Below are 19,678 nucleotides of genomic sequence, written 5' to 3' on the forward strand. Positions count from 1 at the left end.
AAATTTTGAATCACTGTTATGTACCCCAAAATAATATAATACTATAAATCAACTATACCTAAAGAAAGATAACTGATCAGAGATCATAATAACAAAATAATACATTTGAATCAGTTCTAATGAAGTGGATGAAACTAGAGCCTATTATACAGAGTGAAGTAAGCCAGAAAGAAAAACACCAATACAGTATACTAACACATATATATGGAATTTAGAAAGATGGTAATGATAACCCTGTATGCAAGACAGCAAAGGAGACACAGATGTATAGAACAGTCTTTTGGACTCTGTGGGAGAGGGAGAGGGTGGGACAATTTGGGAGAATGGCATTGAAACATGTCTAATATCATATATGAAATGAATCGCCAGTCCAGGTTCGATGCATGATACAGGATGCTTGGAGCTGGTGCACTGGGATGACCCAGAGGGATGGTACGGGGAGGGAGGTGGGAGGGGGATTCAGGATGGGAAACACGTGTATACCTGTGGCAGATTCACGTTGATGTATGGCAAAACCAATACAATATTGTAAAGTAATTAGCCTCCAATTAAAATAAATAAATTTATAATAAAAAATAAACTCTAATAAATGATAAAAACAAAATAATAATAATTTAAAGTTTGAAATATTGTGAGAATTACCAACATGCAACACAGAAACAAAGTGAGTAAATGCCAACAGGAAAATGGTGCCACTAGATTTTTTTGATGCAGAGCTGCCACAATCAATTTGTGAAAAATTCAGTATCTGCAAAGTACAATAAAGCAAAGTGCAATAAAATGAAGTAAGCCTGTAACTTTTTTTGTATAAGCAAAAATCCTCTTCAGATTTCTTTTGGTTAGCATAAAGAAATATTAATGCAGGTCTTTCATAAAAACAAAGTGGTATAAAGTGAACTTCAGAAAGCAGGAGATACCTGTATTTCTAATTTTCCATTTAAGCTCTTTCCATGCTAACTTTATGTATCAGCCTGTCTTACATGCATCTCAGCAACTTCCCTTTAGAGAGGACATCCACTTTGAAGAGCTTATTTCCTGCCATATTTTTTCCCTCAATGCTTCTATTCTTTTGCCATCTGCTTTACCTTCCTTTTCTACTTCTAATGTCAGTTCCTCTGAGTAGGGAATAAAATTGGGAAGAAAGAAAGAAAGAACTAATTAACTCTCAAGAGTTATTTACTGCTATACATACTAGTTAGAAGTTATTTTATTATCCCCTCTATTTGCTTTATAAATTATACTTTTTGTCATCTTCATCCAGAGAATCCCTGATAGGTGTTTTTAGGACCTCAAATATTGTTAGGTAGACATGCTGAAAATCAGATAATTAACAGAGGACATAATTTCATGCATAAGGATTCTATAGTCACTCTGCATCACACAAACTTCTACATGCTAGAATTTTTCATGTGGACAACACATGATTAGAGAATGTGATGGACTCAGCTTTTTATAACTGGTTGCTTACATTACACTAGACAATTCTTTCCTACTATAACAGTAACTGAGTATAACAGGACTACTGTATATGAAAGAGTCATATGAAAAATTTTCAGCATTTTTTAGGTTTATACTTCAAAATTTAGATAAAGGATATAAGATCTCTCTTCTAGTGTCCAATATTTTTCTTGATAAACTTATTATTTTATTTTCAAAGTATCTCAATTTTTTAATAAAATAATTGGAAATAAACTAAGAATGTCTTTTTAAAAATCCTAAATAGTTGGTGACATTATAAGAAATTTTTAATATTACCAGTGTATACATTTTAAAGTAGTGATTACATTATTTCTGCTTGTGTTATTCCCTGTTTAATTTCAATTTGACACAGAAATAGGGCTTTTCATCTAGCTAAAATTAACAATCTGAGTATTATCATATTTTAATCCTTTGGAAGTAAGGAAGATATACACTGTAACTCTTGGAGTTTGGTTCAGTGGTCTGATAGCTGTAGATATATTTGATAACTCTTATACCATATTAGTGCAACACCATATTAGACCTGGAACTTACCAATGTTTTGGCAAAGAAAAAAAAAACATCAGCTAAACCAATTTACAAGGCTGTGTTTTATTAGATAAGAGCTGTCTAAAAGCAAGGAAAAAATATTTATACTCATGTGTTTTAAAAACATGGGCTCAATAAAGGACAGAAACGGTATGGACCTAACAGAAGCAGAAGATATTAAGAAGAGGTGGCAAGAATACACAGAACTGTACAAAAAAGATCTTCACAACACAGATAATCACGATGGTGAGATCACTCATCTAGAGCCAGACATCCTGGAATGTGAAGTCAAGTAAAGCTAGTGGAGGTGATGGCATTCCAGTTGAGCTCTTTCAAATCCTGAAAGATGATGCTGTGAAAGTGCTGTACTCAATATGCCAGCAAATTTGGAAAACTCAGCAGTGGCCACAGGACTGGAAAAGGTCAGTTTTCATTCCAATCCCAAAGAAAGGCAATGCCAAAGAATGCTCAAACTGCCACACAATTGCACTCATCTCACATGCTAGCAAAGTACTGCTCAAAATTCTCCAAGCCAGGCTTCAGCAATACGTGAACCGTGAACTCCCTGAGGTTCAAGCTGGTTTTAGAAAAGGCAGAGGAACCAGAGATCAAATGGCCAACATCCACTGGATCATGGAAAAAGCAAAACAGTTCCAGAAAAACATCTATTTCTGCTTTATTGACTATGCCAAAGCCTTTGAATGTGTGGATCACAATAAACTGTGGAAAATTCTCAAAGAGATGGGCATACCAGACCACCTGACCTGCCTCTTGAGAAATCTGTATGCAGGTCAGGAAGCAACAGTTAGAAGTGGACATGGAACAACAGACTGGTTCCAAATAGGAAAAGGAGTCCGTGAAGGCTGTATATTGTCACCCTGCTTATTGAACTTCTATGCAGAGTATATCATGAGAAACGCTGGACTGGAAGAAACACAAGCTGGAATCAAGATTGCCGGGAGAAATATCAACAACTTCAGATATGCAGATGACACCACCCTTATGGCAGAAAGTGAAGAGGAACTAAAAAGACTCTTGATGAAAGTGAAAGTGGAGAGTGAAAAAGTTGGCTTAAAGCTCAACATTCACAAAATGAAGATCATGGCATCAGGTCCCATCACTTCATGGGAAATAGGGAAACAGTGGAAACAGTGTCAGACTTTATTTTTCTAGGCTCCAAAATCACTGCAGATGGTGACTGCAGCCATGAAGTTAAAAGACGCTTACTCCTTGGAAGAAAAGTGATGACCAACCTAGATAGCGTATTCAAAAGCAGAGACATTACTTTGCCGACTAAGGTCCGTCTAGTCAAGGCTATGGTTTTTCCTGTGGTCATGTATGGATGTGAGAGTTGGACTGTGAAGAAGGCTGAGTACTGAAGAATTGATGCTTTTGAACTGTGGTGTTGGAGAAGACTCTTGAGAGTCCCTTGGACTGCAAGGAGATCCAACCAGTCCATTCTGAAGGAGATCAGCCCTGGGATTTCTTTGGAAGGAATGATGCTAAAGCTGAAACTCCAGTACTTTGGCCATCTCATGCGAAGTGTTGACTCATTGAAAAAGACTGATGCTGGGAGGGATTGGGGGCAGGAGAAGAAGTGGATGACTGAGGATGAGATGGCTGGATGGCATCATGGACTCGATGGACGGGAGTTGGTGATGGATAGGGAGGCCTGGCGTGCTGCAATTTTTGGGGTCGCAAAGAGTCAGACACGACTGAGCAACTGAATTGAACTGTTTTAAAAACATAGTTTAATTTTAAAAATTTAATTTTAAGATAACTTTTGATAAATATGAAAATGATACTGATATTTTACTGATCAGATTAGAATAAAAATCTTTATCTTGTTTTTGACTTTAATAAGAATTTTGTAAATTTACCTTCGTTGTGTAAAATTTCATTTATGACTAAATTTTGTATATACATAATGTAAATTCATATATAATAAGATGAATTTGCAGTCGGGCAAATACTTTCACTCAGTTTATAATTTAATCTAGACTTTAAATATATGTTTCAAGCCAGAAATAATAAAAAAAAATCATCTTGAGTCCAAATCCACTGAAATGTACAAGAGTGAACCAAATTGTAAAGTGTGGACTCTGAGTAATTATATTATTGATGCAGGCCCATCAGCTGTAACAAATGTAACACCTGCAAGGGGATGTTGGTTGTGAAGAGACTACATGCATGTTTGGAGTCAGAAAGTATATGGGAGATTTGTAACTTTCTCTCAATTTTGCTCTGAACCAAAAAATTGCTCTAAATTATTAATAGTCTTGATTTAAAAAATTAAGCCAATAAAAAAATATTCTTGACTTTCTCTTGTAATTTTTCAAGCTATTAAGACACTTTTTGCTGAAACTGCTACAGACTGTAACTTGCTCATTTTACAACTCTCAAATAACAGGAAGAGGCATAAAAGAAGCTTCTTGGGTTTGTACCATTTTAGTACATTATTGCATAGTTGACAGAGTCTTAGACACAAAGGAGAAAATCAAGATTTCTTAGGATTTTAAAAATTCTTCTGAACTCATCTATATAAATATGAAAAGAAGCTATTTTTAAAACAGAGTAAGTATTTTTAGAATGAGAATGGTATGCAGAAATTAATGAAATTTCAAAGTGATTAATTCCATTTCTTTATATATTTAAATGTATATATTATGATTTAGAGAAACAAAGTAGGGCATATTTTAAATTTAAATCATTTTTAGAATCTAACATATATAGACTTCTCTATAATCATATATTCAATAAGCTATGAACATTTATAAGTCATTTGTGCTACTTGTCTACTTGGACTAATTTTAAGTTCTATTAACAGTTAAAACCAGGCTTTCCTGGTGACTCAGTGGTAAAGAATCTGCCTGCCAATATAGGAGATGCGGGTTTGATTCATGGGTTGAGAAGATCCCCTAGAGAAGGAAATGGCAACCCAGTCAAGCATTATTGCCTGGGAAATCCCATGGACAGAGAAGCCTGGCGGGCTACACTCCATGAGGTCAGCAAAAGAGTCGGGCACAACTTAGCAACTAAACAACAGTAAAACCATGTATTAAACCTAACTGTTCATAATCACACATTTCTCTATTATAATGCCTCTTACCTTTTTATTCTTGGTCTTTTTCTTTTTCTTTGGTTTACTCTTAACCTGATGGGTAAGAAATACATCTATTTAATATGCAATTCAAACTGCACAATGGATTATTTTGCAAAATATATTTCCTCTAACCACTTGGAATTTTATCTTCTAAAATAGATCATAGTTTCCTCTAGATTCTATGGAACATTAGTTTCATTTTAATTTCAATCTCAGTTTTCTGCTTGAGAAATCACTGATGTATAAAGGAACAATATATAACATCGATGAGTAGGCTACTGAAGAGAGCTCAGAGGTCTTCACTTGCACATGTGCATGTGTGACTAACAAAGGTGTGTGTGTGTGCATATATGACTAACAAAGAAGAAGGCACCTTAAAAAAATCAACATTTTCAGGTCCATAAGGTGAAAAACCAAGCCTAAAAAGAATTTAGTGACCACATATTAACTGCTACCATTTATCTATAAAGAAATACATCCTAGACGATTTTAATTCTACCTCTGTGTAAATAGTATTGAAATATCCCTGTTTTCCTTTCTTTCTCCTTCTATTCCCTACTATGCTTTCTTCTACTTTCTGCTAACCTTCCACATTCACTCTACCACTTAGGATGAAGAAACATGCTCAGAAATCTAGCACAGTGCCTGGCACATAGTAAGTGTTCAATAAATGCTGTCAAAAATACATGATTGAGGCAGGGAAGATTGTAGAAGAAAGTACTGGGAAAAGAACCATTCTAATTCAAGCTCTGTATAAACAGTATGATAATATAAAGTAAGACTATCTGGGATGCTTTAAAAACAGAACATGTAACAAACTAAAAGCCTTGATTAAATTCTTCTAATTCAAATATTAATGAGAGCTTATACTTCCTGGAGATCTTTAATAGATTCTGTTGAAGATTCACTCAGTATCGATGCCCCATCTTTATTCATTTCTGCTAACTGTATTTCAGGGATTGATTTCACATTTATATTGTACTCCATAAGAGGTGGACTTAGTTCTTCTTCTTCATTTTGTAACTCTTCTACTTCAATACCTAAATATTAAAACCAAAACACTCAAAATCTGTATGCACATAATTTTAGCTTTATCACTATTTTAAATATATTTACTCCCCCCAAAACACCATCCTAGAAAAAAAAAAAAGACATCTTACTCTATTCAAGTACTAAATGAAAATAAAATGTCTATTTATCAGTGACCAAATAATAATAGGTACATATACTAGCCTGAAACCAATCAGTATGAACACAGTCCTAAGATATTTTACTTTTATCTTAAGACTAAAGATATTAGATAATCTAGAACTTAAGTCAACTCTAAATATAAGCTTTTGAGTATCCTGACACTGACCCTGTTAACCCTGCAACTAGTATTATTTTAGGACATAAATTTGAAACATAAAGAAAAGGAGGAAAAGTTCTATTTATTTTTTCCTTTTTCCTTCTTTTTCATAACCAAAGGTTGTTAAAGGGTACCAGCCCCCTATTATGTAACTTCTTCTTTGACACCATGCTCCTTGATTGTGCTCCAGAGATCAATCTCTAAACATGCAGACTTCGTTTGACTCCACAATTGGTTCAAACAAAAGCCATGGTGTTCCTTTCTTAAGTATAATTTTAGTTGCAGAATTTGAATTACATTTAAAAAAACCAACAGTACATAAATGAAAATCATATAATTAGCAACTCATTACTTGGCAAAAAGTATATAGCTTAACAATGGGTAGTTAACCAAATAAAAGCTACATAAGCTAACAAGTAGCATATATGATCAGGTAGAGCAAGCAAGTAAACATTTTTGCCTGTTGAAGTGTCCTTTGTGTCAAAAGTTAAAATACTCTGTTAGGGTAAACCCCAGGGCACATGTACTAAGAGAAAGGCAGAGTTAAAAGGCTCATACTAGATTCAGTTGATCAGTAATGATTTGATCATATAATTTTCCAAACTTATAGTAAACACAGTTTATCATACAGTTTATTTGACGAAGTAAAAATCTACAGGTGCCCCTTAGCTACACAGGGTTGAAAGTTCACTTAGGTATTTGGTTTTTAAACATACTTACGTTGACTGCCTGTTATTGACTGTAGAGCAATTCCTACGATACATAAAGAAAAATTTTAGATGTATAATTGAAAATGCAACCAACAAAATCAGACTAAGAAAAACCAGAAAAGAAACTTTTTTTATATTGCACCACTAAATATTTTAAATAAAACTAAAAATAACCAACTTCACTCATGAATCCAGTTTAAACCAAGTATAATTTTTATATTAAAACATAAACTTTATGTTATAACATAAAGCTTATCTAATCCATGATTAGAGAAAGTTAAAAAAAAATAGTTCATAATAATGTCTAGAACACCAGTACTTTAAACCAAGAAGCAAATTCTTACAATTGACAGTCTAAGGTCATGAAGTAATAGGTAATTATGAAGCAAATCACCATTGTAAGTTTGAGCCTTTTTTTAAGCAAAATCCTGATAAGAAGCCCCTCTCCTTACCCATTAGTATTTACTAAGTGCCTATGATATATGAGGCTGTATTAGGCTCTAGAGTTTGAAAGGTGAAGAAAAAAAATAACCTTCATAGAGGGTTAGTGGGGACAATGGATATTAATCAGATACACAAATGAAAACTACAAGTGTAGTAACTACTAGGGAAGAATTATAAGATTCTAGGAAAGCCTCTATTAAAGAGACTTGACCAGTAAGCTCTTCAGACTTCCAGAGTGAGAACTGAAATGCCTTGAATTTATTGTTCAAAGCTCTTTCCCAAATATTACCTTCATTCTCATGAGATTTTGTTATTTAAAATCTTAACAGAGTAAATGCAAAAAAGAAAAGCCTTTAATTTATAAGTTAATTTACAAGTCAAGGGTTCTTGCCTGACTTTCTTGTATCATCAAACTCAGCATTCTCTTCTTTCATGTTCAAGGACAACTCTTAAAGGTTAAGCAGGGAAATACAATGATATCCCAGAGCCTTAGCTAAAGGACTGGGATGGGGTCTAGCAATTATCTCTGAAGAAAATCTGGACCAGGTCAACAATTACTAAACTTGGAAAGTTGTATGTTTAAATAGCATCAGTGTAATCATCAGTTGCTCACCAGGTAGTATGACTAATAACTTGGGACCAGGAAAATGCAGCCAGAATAGCGTGGTGAGGGTTTCAGTGATGCTGAAATACCTTCACCTTCACCTTCCATGACAGCTGAGAAGCTATCCTGGAATGTGGAAAGGTGGTCTGAAGTCTTTCCCATAATGGATAATGTCTGAGCATGGCCACTGTTGACTTTAGACACCTTGCATAAATGTTATCTTATTTTTAAAATTACCTATGACCAATGGAGAGCTAAACCTCTAAACTAAAAGTCATAGTTCTGATAGAAAGGTGAAACATGCACTCATGGTATTTAAAAGAGCATTCTTGAAACACACAGTACCTGCATTTCATGGTTTTAGGCATCCTTAATTTTGTAGAAGCAATAAAACCCCTCTACTTAAAAATCTTTAATAATTCCTTTATGAAAACACAAACTCCTCAGCGTGGCAAGAGAAATCCTCTTGAATTTATTCTATGAACTCTCCCCTATGTTAAACTCAATATTGCCAAACTTTTTGTTCCTTGAATTATATTTCTATGTTTCTATACCTTTGTTCTTGTTTCCTTCTGAAACATCCTTATCCATCTTCTTCACTTGGCTAACTTTTACATTTAAGAATTCCTAAGATATTATATTCTCCAGAAAGCCTTTTTGGATTCTCTTAGACTATAATTTCCCATGGTATTTTGAAAACATCTCTAGCACTGTAATTACGGTTAATGTCTTGATGAGCCTATTCTCTCAGGAGTGTGGGCTCACTGCATCTTCTGGCTTTAGCAGTATGTCTGGCACATAGCAGACACTCAGTGCAGATTTACTAGCTTAGGTAAATAACTAGTTTGTACCTTGTTGATAGCAGGATAGCATCCTCTGGATGATTTCTGGGACTGGTATGCCTAGGTAGATGGACAGCTGATGGTAATCAAGGGAGATATTCTCAATGGGGTTCTCCTTCACTTTGTCAATATCTTCTTTCTTCATCCCAAGGCGCAGAAGAATATCTGAAACTTTTTTCCAAATTGAATTGAATTGTGACTCAGTGAGACCATTCATCAAAATCTCACTAAGGAGGATATCCCTGTATTTGCACAGCCTCAAGATGTCTGCAGACTTAGAGAGATCAGAAGGTGGTGGTTCCATATTCCAGCCTTTTTTGGGTGCAGGGAACACATTCAAATGTTTTATGAGAGCTAATAGGAGATATAAGTCAAACTGTTTGGACTGTGGTAGCTCCTTGTTTGGGGGATAAAGCAGATGCCATGCTCCACCCAAAGGGTGATTGGTCCAAAGATGGTTGTAGTAGGGCTCCAGTACATTCTTGTGTATAAGAAGCTCTTTTCTCAAAAGAGGGGGAGGCAGAGCCTCATCAAATATTTGCCGAACAATGTCAGTACCAGAAACAATAATTATATGAAGCAGATGATAGAAATAATTATAATCAAGTTTGAAGATAGGCATTTCATCTGAAAATGAATTTTGAGAAGTCAAAAGATTCCACATTAATGTTCTTTTTCTATGTGGTTTCAGGTATTACATCCTAAGTTCATGTAGGACAGGCACTATTCCAAAAGAATTAAGTATATAGTACAGAGCTTTGCCACAGCCAGTGCTCGATAAGCATGCTGCTATCTGTCTAGCTGTCAAAAAGTCAAAACAAAAACAGTATGTTCCAAGCAAAAGAAATCACAAAAACTCATCACCACAGAAGCCTTTCAACCATTCAGTGTTTTGTTCAAATAAATGATCTGTGGCCACCAAATGGCATAAAAGTATTAGGCCTTTGAATATTCTGAAGACTGTCAAGAATGGTAACTGCCAGGGTTTAATTATACTTTATTTAGGCAATTATGTTTTACCTTAATCAGCATTGTCCAATAAAACTTTCTGTGATGAAAATACTTTAAATTTCTGCTGTCCACTATCCACTGAGAGTGGAAATGCTACTTGTCTGACATAGGAATTGAATTTGCAACTTTATCTAATTTTAACAAGTTTAAATTTAAATAGCCACATATGGCTAGTGGCTACCTTATTAGAAAATGCAGAACTATATTAAGAAATATAAAGTGATTTAATGCCTTGCTCCTCAAAGTATAGTCCATTGACCAGCAACAGCAACTTCCACATGGGAGCCGGCTAGAAATATAGAATCTCACATCTTACCCCAGAGTTACTGAAATGGCACCTACAGCACCTATAATTTAACAAAATAATTCACAGATAATTCAAACATATATTAAAGTTTGAGACATACCAATCTAATGAACCTCTTACTCTTATCTTCCCCCCAAATAAACTAATCATTAAGTAGGTGTTTCATCAATGAAATGAAATAAGGCATGAGACTGAACTATTTGGTATTTTTCTCTGGTTTAGTAGCACCTCCAAATGATGAAAGCAGACTGAGATGAATTAGAAAGTAATAAGAATTTGGTATATGACAGTATATTGTTAAACTAATAAAGTATTTACCACAAAATGTAGCTTTATTGTTTTATCCTTAATGAGTGTGTGTTTCAAAAGATTTTTAAAGTAATATATTCTTGCTTGATATACTTGACATAAACTGTGGAGGCAAGCAAGGTTACAAAGCAAATGACTCAAGGAACTTTCCCTGGGCTGCCAAATAAGAAGCTAGCTAGAATCAGGGACATCTCCAAACAAGAAGGAATGCCACCAGACTACACTTCCCTGGAGCCAGGAGACCTTAAGGTCTCCAAACGCTTAGCAGCTGGCATTTGCTAGCACACTCCTGAAGAGGTGGCACCATTTGGACTTTGAGCCCAAAATGTTCATTCTTTCCATTTCACCCTTTTAACAGGGAATGCAGCAAAGAAGGAGAGGTTGGTAAGGAAGATCAGATGAAGCTCAATCTGTATAGCCACAGTTATGCACTACCTCTCTGTAGAGGCAAGGTAATGTGATACCCATACACCTGATATTTCTGTCAGTGAATTCTAGCCTAGACCAAGTGACGCTTGTTAGTATAAACCCAAGCCCATGAATGACAAACACAAATAAACATATGGTTGTTAATGGCATGATACTTTACACAGAAAGTCAAAATTTTTAACACAGTTTTTAATAGCAGACATATGAAAGGAAAATATACCTTTTGTACCAAATTTTAAACTGATCTTCGGTCTTATATCAGTATCAGTTATTTTCAGAGACATCAACTTTTTATAGCTGCAATTGGAAAAAAATAAGTTAAAAAAGTCAGTGAAGATTTTTGATATCAGCATGGCTAAGTCAGTGCACACTTTCTTCTTCTACTCCTGGAAATAATTTAAAAGCAAAGGAGAAAACTGAATGAACAAATAAAAACACCAACAATAACAACCCTACAAGGCCATTTTCATTGGAATTCAGAGGCAAGTAGAATTGTTAGATTTCATACAAAAAGAATCACATGACTAGCTTGTTTGCAAGAAGACTGTATGGTAGCAAAAAAATAGAAGTCTTTGCATTGTAAAAAGTCAGCAAACCTGGAACTCCTCCCACATCCTCTTCCACCACAGAATCTTCTTACCAATAACTATTCTAAAAAAAAACTCATTTAATTACTGCATGCATGCTCAGTTGCTCAGTCGTGTCTGACTCTTTGCAACCCTTTGGACTGTAGCCCACCAGGCTGCTCTGTCCATGAGATTTTTCAGGCAGGAATACTGGAATGGGATCTTCCCCAACTAGGGATGGAACTTGTATCTCCTGCATCTCCTGCATCCCTGGCAGATTCTGTACCATTAAGCCATTGGGGAAGTCCCCCCTTTTAATGACTAGCGATTAAAAGAGACACAAAGAAAGAAACTGGCATAGTGTCAATACAAATAACTAGAAAAAAAATGAGAGAAAAGTAGCAAGATTTATTAAATAGACTAAGTAAATGCTGCCATGAAACAGATGAAAAAACTTGGCACTTGACGTCGAAAAGAACTCTCCCACAGAAAACAACACCAAAAAAAAAAAAAAAAAAGCAACACTAGAATGTACACTTAGCTTAAAGGACAGAGATGTTGGTGGTGGTCGTTACCGATTTTATCTCCAGCACCAGCATAACACTGCCAATCATCTGCTGCACTGAAAACATTTTAAACTCTAACAATATATAGTAACAGCAAAGACACTGAGTAAAAGGAATTCTACATTGCCAGTGAGAGTGTAAACTGGTAAAACCACTGTGGGAAACAGTTCAGCAAAATCTAGTAAAGCTGAAGATATGAATAGATGGCCTAGCAATTATACTCCCAGGAATACACTCTGGAGAATTTTTTGCACACATACACCTGGAGACATATATAAGAATGTTCATCATAGAACTGTTGTTACAGTCTAAAACTGGAAATAACCCATATATCTATCAATGGTAGAACAACTAAAGTAGTATAGCTATAAATGTCTCCACAGGATTCTCCAGGCAAAAATACTGGAACAGCTTGCTATTTCCTTCTCCACAGGATCTTCCCAACCCAGCAATCGAACCCAGGTCTCCAGCACTGCAGGCAGATTCTTTACCAACTGAGCTATGAAGGAAGCCCCATAGCTATAAATGAAATAGACCAATGAAATGAAAAACTGTAATAGGAAAAAAATTTCAGTGTCTATTTAAAAGCAAAAAAATGAGTGTTCAAATGTATATAAAGTTCAAAACAGAAAAAAATAAACTATACTTATAAGCAGTAGTATATTATGGAATTCAGGAAATATGCAGAAGTAAAATATATGATCCACAAAAATGGGAAGAAATCAGACTATATTATTGTAATGTTCATATACTATATATGATGCATTATTTAAAAATAGATTTTTATAGGTTAAAAACATGTATCATCACATTTAAATCAACTATATTGCAATAAAATAATTTTAAAATGTGTATCATAAGTTTCAGAGCGGTCACTTAATATAACAAAAATAAATATAATAAATATAACAAAAAAACTGCTATCAGGAAACAAAAAACAAGGGCACGTGGGAAAAATTGAAAACAACCAAAAATATGGTAGATTTAAATCCAACACAACCAAGAATTACAGCAAATGTATGTGGAAATGACCATCTAATTTAAAGACAGACATTGTCAAGCTGGATATATAAAAAAAAACAAACCAACCAAGACCTATGTTATCTGTAAGAAACCCTCTTTAAAGGTAAAAATATATATGTGCTGTGTGTTAAGTCACTTCAGTTGTGTTCAAGTCTTTGCTACCCTATGGACTGTAGCCTGCCAGGCTCCTCTATCCATGGGATTATATAAATTGATGTAAATAGTTGCAAAAAGCTATGCCACACAATCACTAACTAAAAGCTGGAATAGTTAGGCAAATATCAGTTAATAAACTTAAAGCAAAAATATTATCAGGGATATCCTTTTACATAAGGATAAAGGACTCAAGTCATCAAGAAAAAAAGAAAGTAACCCTATATATGTGTGTAGTATTTATTGAAAAGAGTTTAAAAATATACAAATAGGCAATAGAAAAAGACAATATATAGACATCAAACTTCAACATTTCCCTCTTCGTAATAGATAGAAAAAGTAAACAGATAATCAGTAGTGATACAGAAACACTGAAACAAAACTAATAAATCAACTTGGTATATTAATAGAACATGGTACTAAACAAAGGCAGATATAGTTCAAATGCACATGAGACACTTATCAAAATACACAATATTTAAGTGTCATAAAAGAAATCTCCACAATTTTTAAGGCTATAATGCTTGCAAATACATTCTGTGACCATAGGGAATGAGATTGGGATTCATATCTAGAAACATAGTTGAAATATCCCCAAATATTTGGCAATTACACAACACACTTCCATAGTTATACACACACACAATTAGAAGATAATCTGAGTTGAGTTGAAAAACCTAAAAACAATTTACAGATTAAAATGGATGGGACACAGCAAAAGCAGTGATGCTAAAGGAAAGCTTGTCTATAAAGAAAAAAAAAGTCACAAATGAATCATGAAAGCTTTCATATTAAAAAAATAGAAAAATGTGAGAAAGCTGAACCCAAAGCAAGCAGAAGCAAGGATGTATAACAAAGGTAAGAACAGAAAACAGTGAATTGAAAACAGAAAAATATTAGAGAAAATCAATGAAATGAACTGATTCTTTGAGAGGATCAACAAAATTGATAAACTTCCAGTCATAATGATCAAGCAAAAAAAGACACAAATTTCCAACATCAGAAATGAAAAGGGTGACATCATTGTAGAATCTACAGACATTAAAAAGCGATCATATGTGAATATTGTAAATAACTTTATGCAAAGATACATAACGAATGAAACTGACAAATACCTTGAAAAAGACAAACTATCAAAGCTCATTCAAGAAAAAATAATCTTAAAAGCTATGTATCTCTTACACAGAAGAACTATACAAAAAAGATTTTCATGACCCAGATAACCACAATGGTGTGATCACTCACCTAGAACCAGACATCCTGGAATGTGAAGTCAAGTAGGACTTAAGAAGCATCACTACTAACAAAGCTAGAGGAGGTGATGGAATTTCAGTTGAGCTACTTCAAATCCTGAAAGATGATGCTGTGAAAGTGTTGCATGCAATATGCCAGCAGATTTGGAAAACTCAGCAGTGGCAACAGGACTGGAAAAGGTCAGTTTTCATTCCAATCCCAAAGAAAAGCAATGACAAAGAATGCTCAAACTACCCCACAATTGCATTCATCTCACATGCGAGTAAAGTAATGCTCAAAATTCTTCAAGCCAGGCTTCAACAGTACGTGAACTGTGAACTTCCAGATGTTCCAGCTGGATTTAAAAAAGGCAGAGGAACCAGAGACCAAATTACCAACAATGCTGGATCACTGAGTTCCAGAAAAACATCTACTTCTACTTTATTGACTATACCAAAGCCTTTGACTGTATGGATCACAATAAACTGTGGAAAATTCTAAAACAGATGGGAATACCAGACCACCTGACCTGCCTCTTGAGAAACCTATATGCAGGTCAGCAAGCCACAGTTAGAACTGGACATGGAACAACAGACTGGTTCCAAATAGGAAAAGGAGTACGTCAAGGCTGTATATTGTCATCCTGCTTATTTAACTTATATGCAGAGTACATCATGAGAAACACTGGGCTGGAGGAAGCACAAGCTGGAATCAAGATTGCCAGGAGAAATATCAATAACCTCAGATATGCAGATGACACCACCCTTATGGCAGAAAGTGAGGAACTAAAGAGCCTCTTGATGAAAGTGAAAGAGGAGAATGAAAAAGTTGGCTTAAAACTCAACATTCAGAAAACTAAGATCATGACATCCGGTCCCACCACTTCATGGCAAATAGGTGGAAACAGTGACAGATTTCCACTTCTTGAGCTCTAAAATTACTGCAGATGGTGACTCTAGCCATGAAATTAAAAGACGCTTGCTCCTTGGAAGAAAAGTTATGACCAACCTAGACAGCATACTAAAAAGCAGAGACATTACTTTGCCAACCAAGATCCGTCTAGTCAAAGCTATGGTTTTTCCAGTGGTCATGTATGGATGTGAGAGTTGGACTGTGAAGAAGGCTGAGCGCCGAAGAATTGATGCTTTTGAACTGTGGTGTTGGAAAAGACTCTTGAGAGGCCCTTGGACTGCAAGGAGATCCAACCAGTCCATCCTAAGGGAAATCAGTCCTGAATATTCATTTGAAAGACTGATGCTGAAGCTGAAACTCCAATACTTTAGCCACCTGATGCAAAGAACTGACTCATTTGTAAAGACCCTGATGCTGGTAAAGATTGAAGGCGGGAGGAGAAGGAGACGACAGAGGATGAGATGGTTACTGACTCAATGGACATGAGTTTGAGTAAACTCCAGGAGTTGGTGATGGACAGGGAGGCCTGGCGTGCTGCAGTCCATGGCGTCTCAAAGAGTCAGACACAACTGAGTGACTGAACCGAACTGATCTCTTAAAAAAATTTAATATGTAAAAGAAAATTCCACAAAGAAAATTCCAGTCCTCACGGCTTCTCAAGTAAACATTCAAAACATTTATAAAATTGTTGTTGTTGTTCAGTTGCCCAGTTGTGCCTGACTCTTTGTGACCCCATGGACTGCAGCACGCCAGGCCTCCCTGTCCCTCACCATCTCCCAGAGTTTGCCCAAGTTCATATTCATTGCATCAGTGATGCCGTCCAGCCATCTCATCCTCTGCCACTTTCTTCTGCCTTCAATCTTTCCCAGCTGGACTTTTCCAATGAGTCGTCTGTTCACCTCAGATGACCAAAATACTGGAGCTTCAGCATCAGCATCAGTCCTTCCAGTGAATATTCAGGGTTAATCTCCCTTAAGATTGACTGGTTTGATTTCCTTGCCATCTAAGGAACTTTTGGGAGTCTTCTAAAGCACCACAGTTAAAAGGCATCAATCAGTATTCTGCCTTCTTTACAGTCTAGTTCTCAGAACCATATGTGACCAGTGGGAAGACCACACCCTTGACTATACGGACCTTTGTCAGCAGAGTAATGTCTCTGCTTTTCAACACATTGTCTAGGTTTGTCATTACTTTCCTGCCAAGAAACAACTATCTTCAGATTTCATGGCTGCAGTCACTGTCCACAGTGATTTTAGATCCCAAGAAAAGGAAATCTGTCACTACTTCCACCTTTTTCCCCTTCTATTTGCCATGCAGTAATAGGGTCGGATGCCATGATCTTAGTTTTTTTAATATTTAGTTTTAAGCTGGCACTTTCACTCTCCTCCTTCATTGTCATCTAGAGGCTCTTTAGTTCCTCTTTGCTTTCTGCCATTAGAGTGGTATCATCCACATATCTGAGATTGTTGGTGTTTCTCCCACCTATCTTTTTTTTTATTATTTTACTTTACAATTCTGTATTGGTTTTGCTATACATTGACATGAATCCACCACGGGTGTACATGTATTCCCAAACATCTTGATTCTATCTTTAATTCATCCAGCCTGGCATTTCTCATGATGTGCTCAGCACATAGGTTAAACAAACACGGTGACAGCAGACAGCCCTGTCATACTCCTTCTCGACCCTGAACCAATCAGTTATTCCATACAGGGTTTTAATTGTTGCTTCTTGACCCACATACAGGTTTCTCAGGAGACAGGTAAGATGGTCTGGTATTCCCACCTCTCTAAGAGCTTTCCACAGTTCGTCATGATCCACACTGTCAAAGGCTTTACTGTAGCTGAGGAAACAGAGATAGATGTTTTTTCTGAAATTCCCTTACTTTCTCTATAATCCAGTGAATGTTGACAATTTGATCTCTAGTTCCTCTTCCTTTTCTAAACCCAGCTTGGACATCTGGAAGTTCTTGGTTTGCATAATGCTGAAGCCTACCATGCAAGATTTTAAGCATGGTCTTACTATTATGGGAGATGAGTGGAATTGTCCAATGGTTAGCACATTCTTTGGTACTATCCTTCTTAGGAATTAGGATAAGGTTTGACCTTTCCCATTCTGTTGGCCACTGCTGGGTCTTCCAAATTTGCTAACATAATGAATGCAACACCTTGATAGCATTGTCCTTTAGGGATTTGAATAGTTCTGCTGGAATTTCACCATATCTTCTAGCTTTATTAACAGTGTTTCTTAAGGCCCACTTGACTACACACTCTAGAATGTCTGACTCTGGGTGACTAACCAAATCATTGTAGTAATCCAGTTCATTAAGATCTTTTTTTTATATAGTTCTTCCATGTATTCTTTCCATTTCTTCTTGATCTCTTCAGTATCTGCTAGGTCTCTACCATTTTTATCCTTTATTGTGCCCATCTTACAGAGAAGGCAATGGCACCCCACTCCAGTACTCTTGCCTGGAAAATCCCATGGACGGAGGAGCCTGGGAGGCTGCAGTCCACGGGGTCGCTAAGAGTCGGGCATGACTGAGTGATTTCACTTTCACTTTTCACTTTCATGCATTGGAGAAGGAAATGGCAACCCACTCCAGTGTTCTTGCCTGGAGAATCCCAGGGATGGGGGAGCCTCGTAGGCTGCCGTCTATGAGATCGCAGTTGGACACGACTGAAGTGACTTAGCAGCAGCCCATCTTTGGGTGGAATGCTACCTTGATATTTCCAATTTTCCTGAAGATATCTCTAGTCTTTCCCCTTTTGTTGTTTTCTTCTATTATTAAACATCGTTCACTGAAGAAGGCCTTCTTTTCTCTTCTAGCTATTCTTTGAAACTCTGCATTTAATTGGATGTACCTTTCCCTCTTTCCCTTGCTTTTTGCTTCTCTTCATTCTTCCACTATTTGTAAAGCCTCCTCAAATAACCACTTTGCCTTGTTTTTTTTCCTTTGGGATGGTTTTGTTCATCACCTCCTGTGCAATATTATGGGCCTCTGGCCATAGTTCTTCAGGCACATTGTTATATAGATCTAGTCCCTTGAAATAGTCCCTTATCTATTCGTTACCGCTACTGTGAATTCATACAGGATTTAAGTCATACCTGGCTGGTGTTGTGTTTTTCCTGGTTTTCTTTAGTTTAAGCCTGAATTTTGCAATGAGGAGCTGCTGATCTGAGCCACAGTCAGCTCCAGGTCTTGTTTTTGCAGATTGTATACAGCTTCTCCATCTTCAGCTACAAAGAATGTAATCAATTTTACTTTGGTATTAACCATTTGGTGATGTCCATGTGTAAAGTTGTCTCTTCTGTTGTTGGAAAAAAAAGAGTATTTGCTATGACTAGTGCATTCGCTTGGCAGAATTCAGTTAGCCTTTGCCCTGATTCATTTTCTTCTCCAAGGCCAAACTTGCCTGTTACTCCAGGTATATCTTGACTTCCTACTGTCACATTCCAATCCCCGATGATGAACAGAACATCTTTTTTAGGTGTTAGTCCCAGGAGGTCTTCTAGGTCTTCATAGAGCTGATCAACTTCAGCTTCTTTGGCATCGGTGGAAGGGGGATAGACTTGGATTACTGTGATGTTGAATGTTTTGCCTTGGAAATGAACCAAGATCATTCTGTCATTTTTGAGGCTGCACCCAAGTACTGTATTTCAGACTCTTTTGTTGATTATGAGGGCTACTCCATTTCTTCTATGGGATTCTTGCCCACAGTAGTAGGTATAATGGTCATCTGAATTAAATTTGCCCATTCCCGTCCATTTTAGTTCGCTGATTCCTAAGATGTTGTTTATTCTTACCATCTCCTGCTTGACCACATCCAATTTTCCTTGATTCATGGACCTAACATTCCAGGTTCCTGCACAACACTTTTCTTTGAAGCACTGGATTTTACTTTCAACAGCAGACACATCAACAACTGAGTGTCATATCCACTTTGGCCCAGCCACTTAATTCATTCTGGGGCTATTGGTGATTCTCTTCCATTCTTCCCCAGTAGCATACAGGACACCTTCAGACCTGGGGGACTCATTTTTTGGTGTCATATCTTTTTGGCCTTTTATACAGTTCAAAGCATTTATATAATAGTATCAAGGCAGCAT

At 36.3% G+C, this 19,678-nt stretch overlaps 1 protein-coding gene across 18 annotated transcripts in view; it reads right to left on the reverse strand.

The window, feature by feature from the left end:
- The window catches only part of DZIP3 (DAZ interacting zinc finger protein 3), a 120,762-nt gene that overhangs the window by 43,316 nt on the left and 57,768 nt on the right, over window positions 1-19,678 (reverse strand). For 14 of the 18 annotated variants that reach the window (XM_040225046.1, XM_040225069.1, XM_040225021.1 and 11 more), the window contains 5 exons: window positions 11,335-11,411; window positions 9,068-9,685; window positions 7,179-7,211; window positions 5,981-6,150; window positions 5,117-5,161 (listed from right to left, as the gene is read on the reverse strand). In XM_040225046.1, the coding sequence (XP_040080980.1) occupies window positions 5,117-5,161; window positions 5,981-6,150; window positions 7,179-7,211; window positions 9,068-9,685; window positions 11,335-11,411 (943 nt within the window). The remainder of the gene's footprint in view (window positions 1-5,116; window positions 5,162-5,980; window positions 6,151-7,178; window positions 7,212-9,067; window positions 9,686-11,334; window positions 11,412-19,678) is intronic. The other 4 variants (XM_040225114.1, XM_040225105.1, XM_040225102.1 and 1 more) reach the window with 3 other exon arrangements.

This window comes from Oryx dammah, unplaced genomic scaffold, assembly GCF_014754425.2.
Source record: "Oryx dammah isolate SB20612 unplaced genomic scaffold, SCBI_Odam_1.1 HiC_scaffold_2, whole genome shotgun sequence".
Classification (NCBI taxonomy): Eukaryota; Metazoa; Chordata; class Mammalia; order Artiodactyla; family Bovidae; genus Oryx; species Oryx dammah.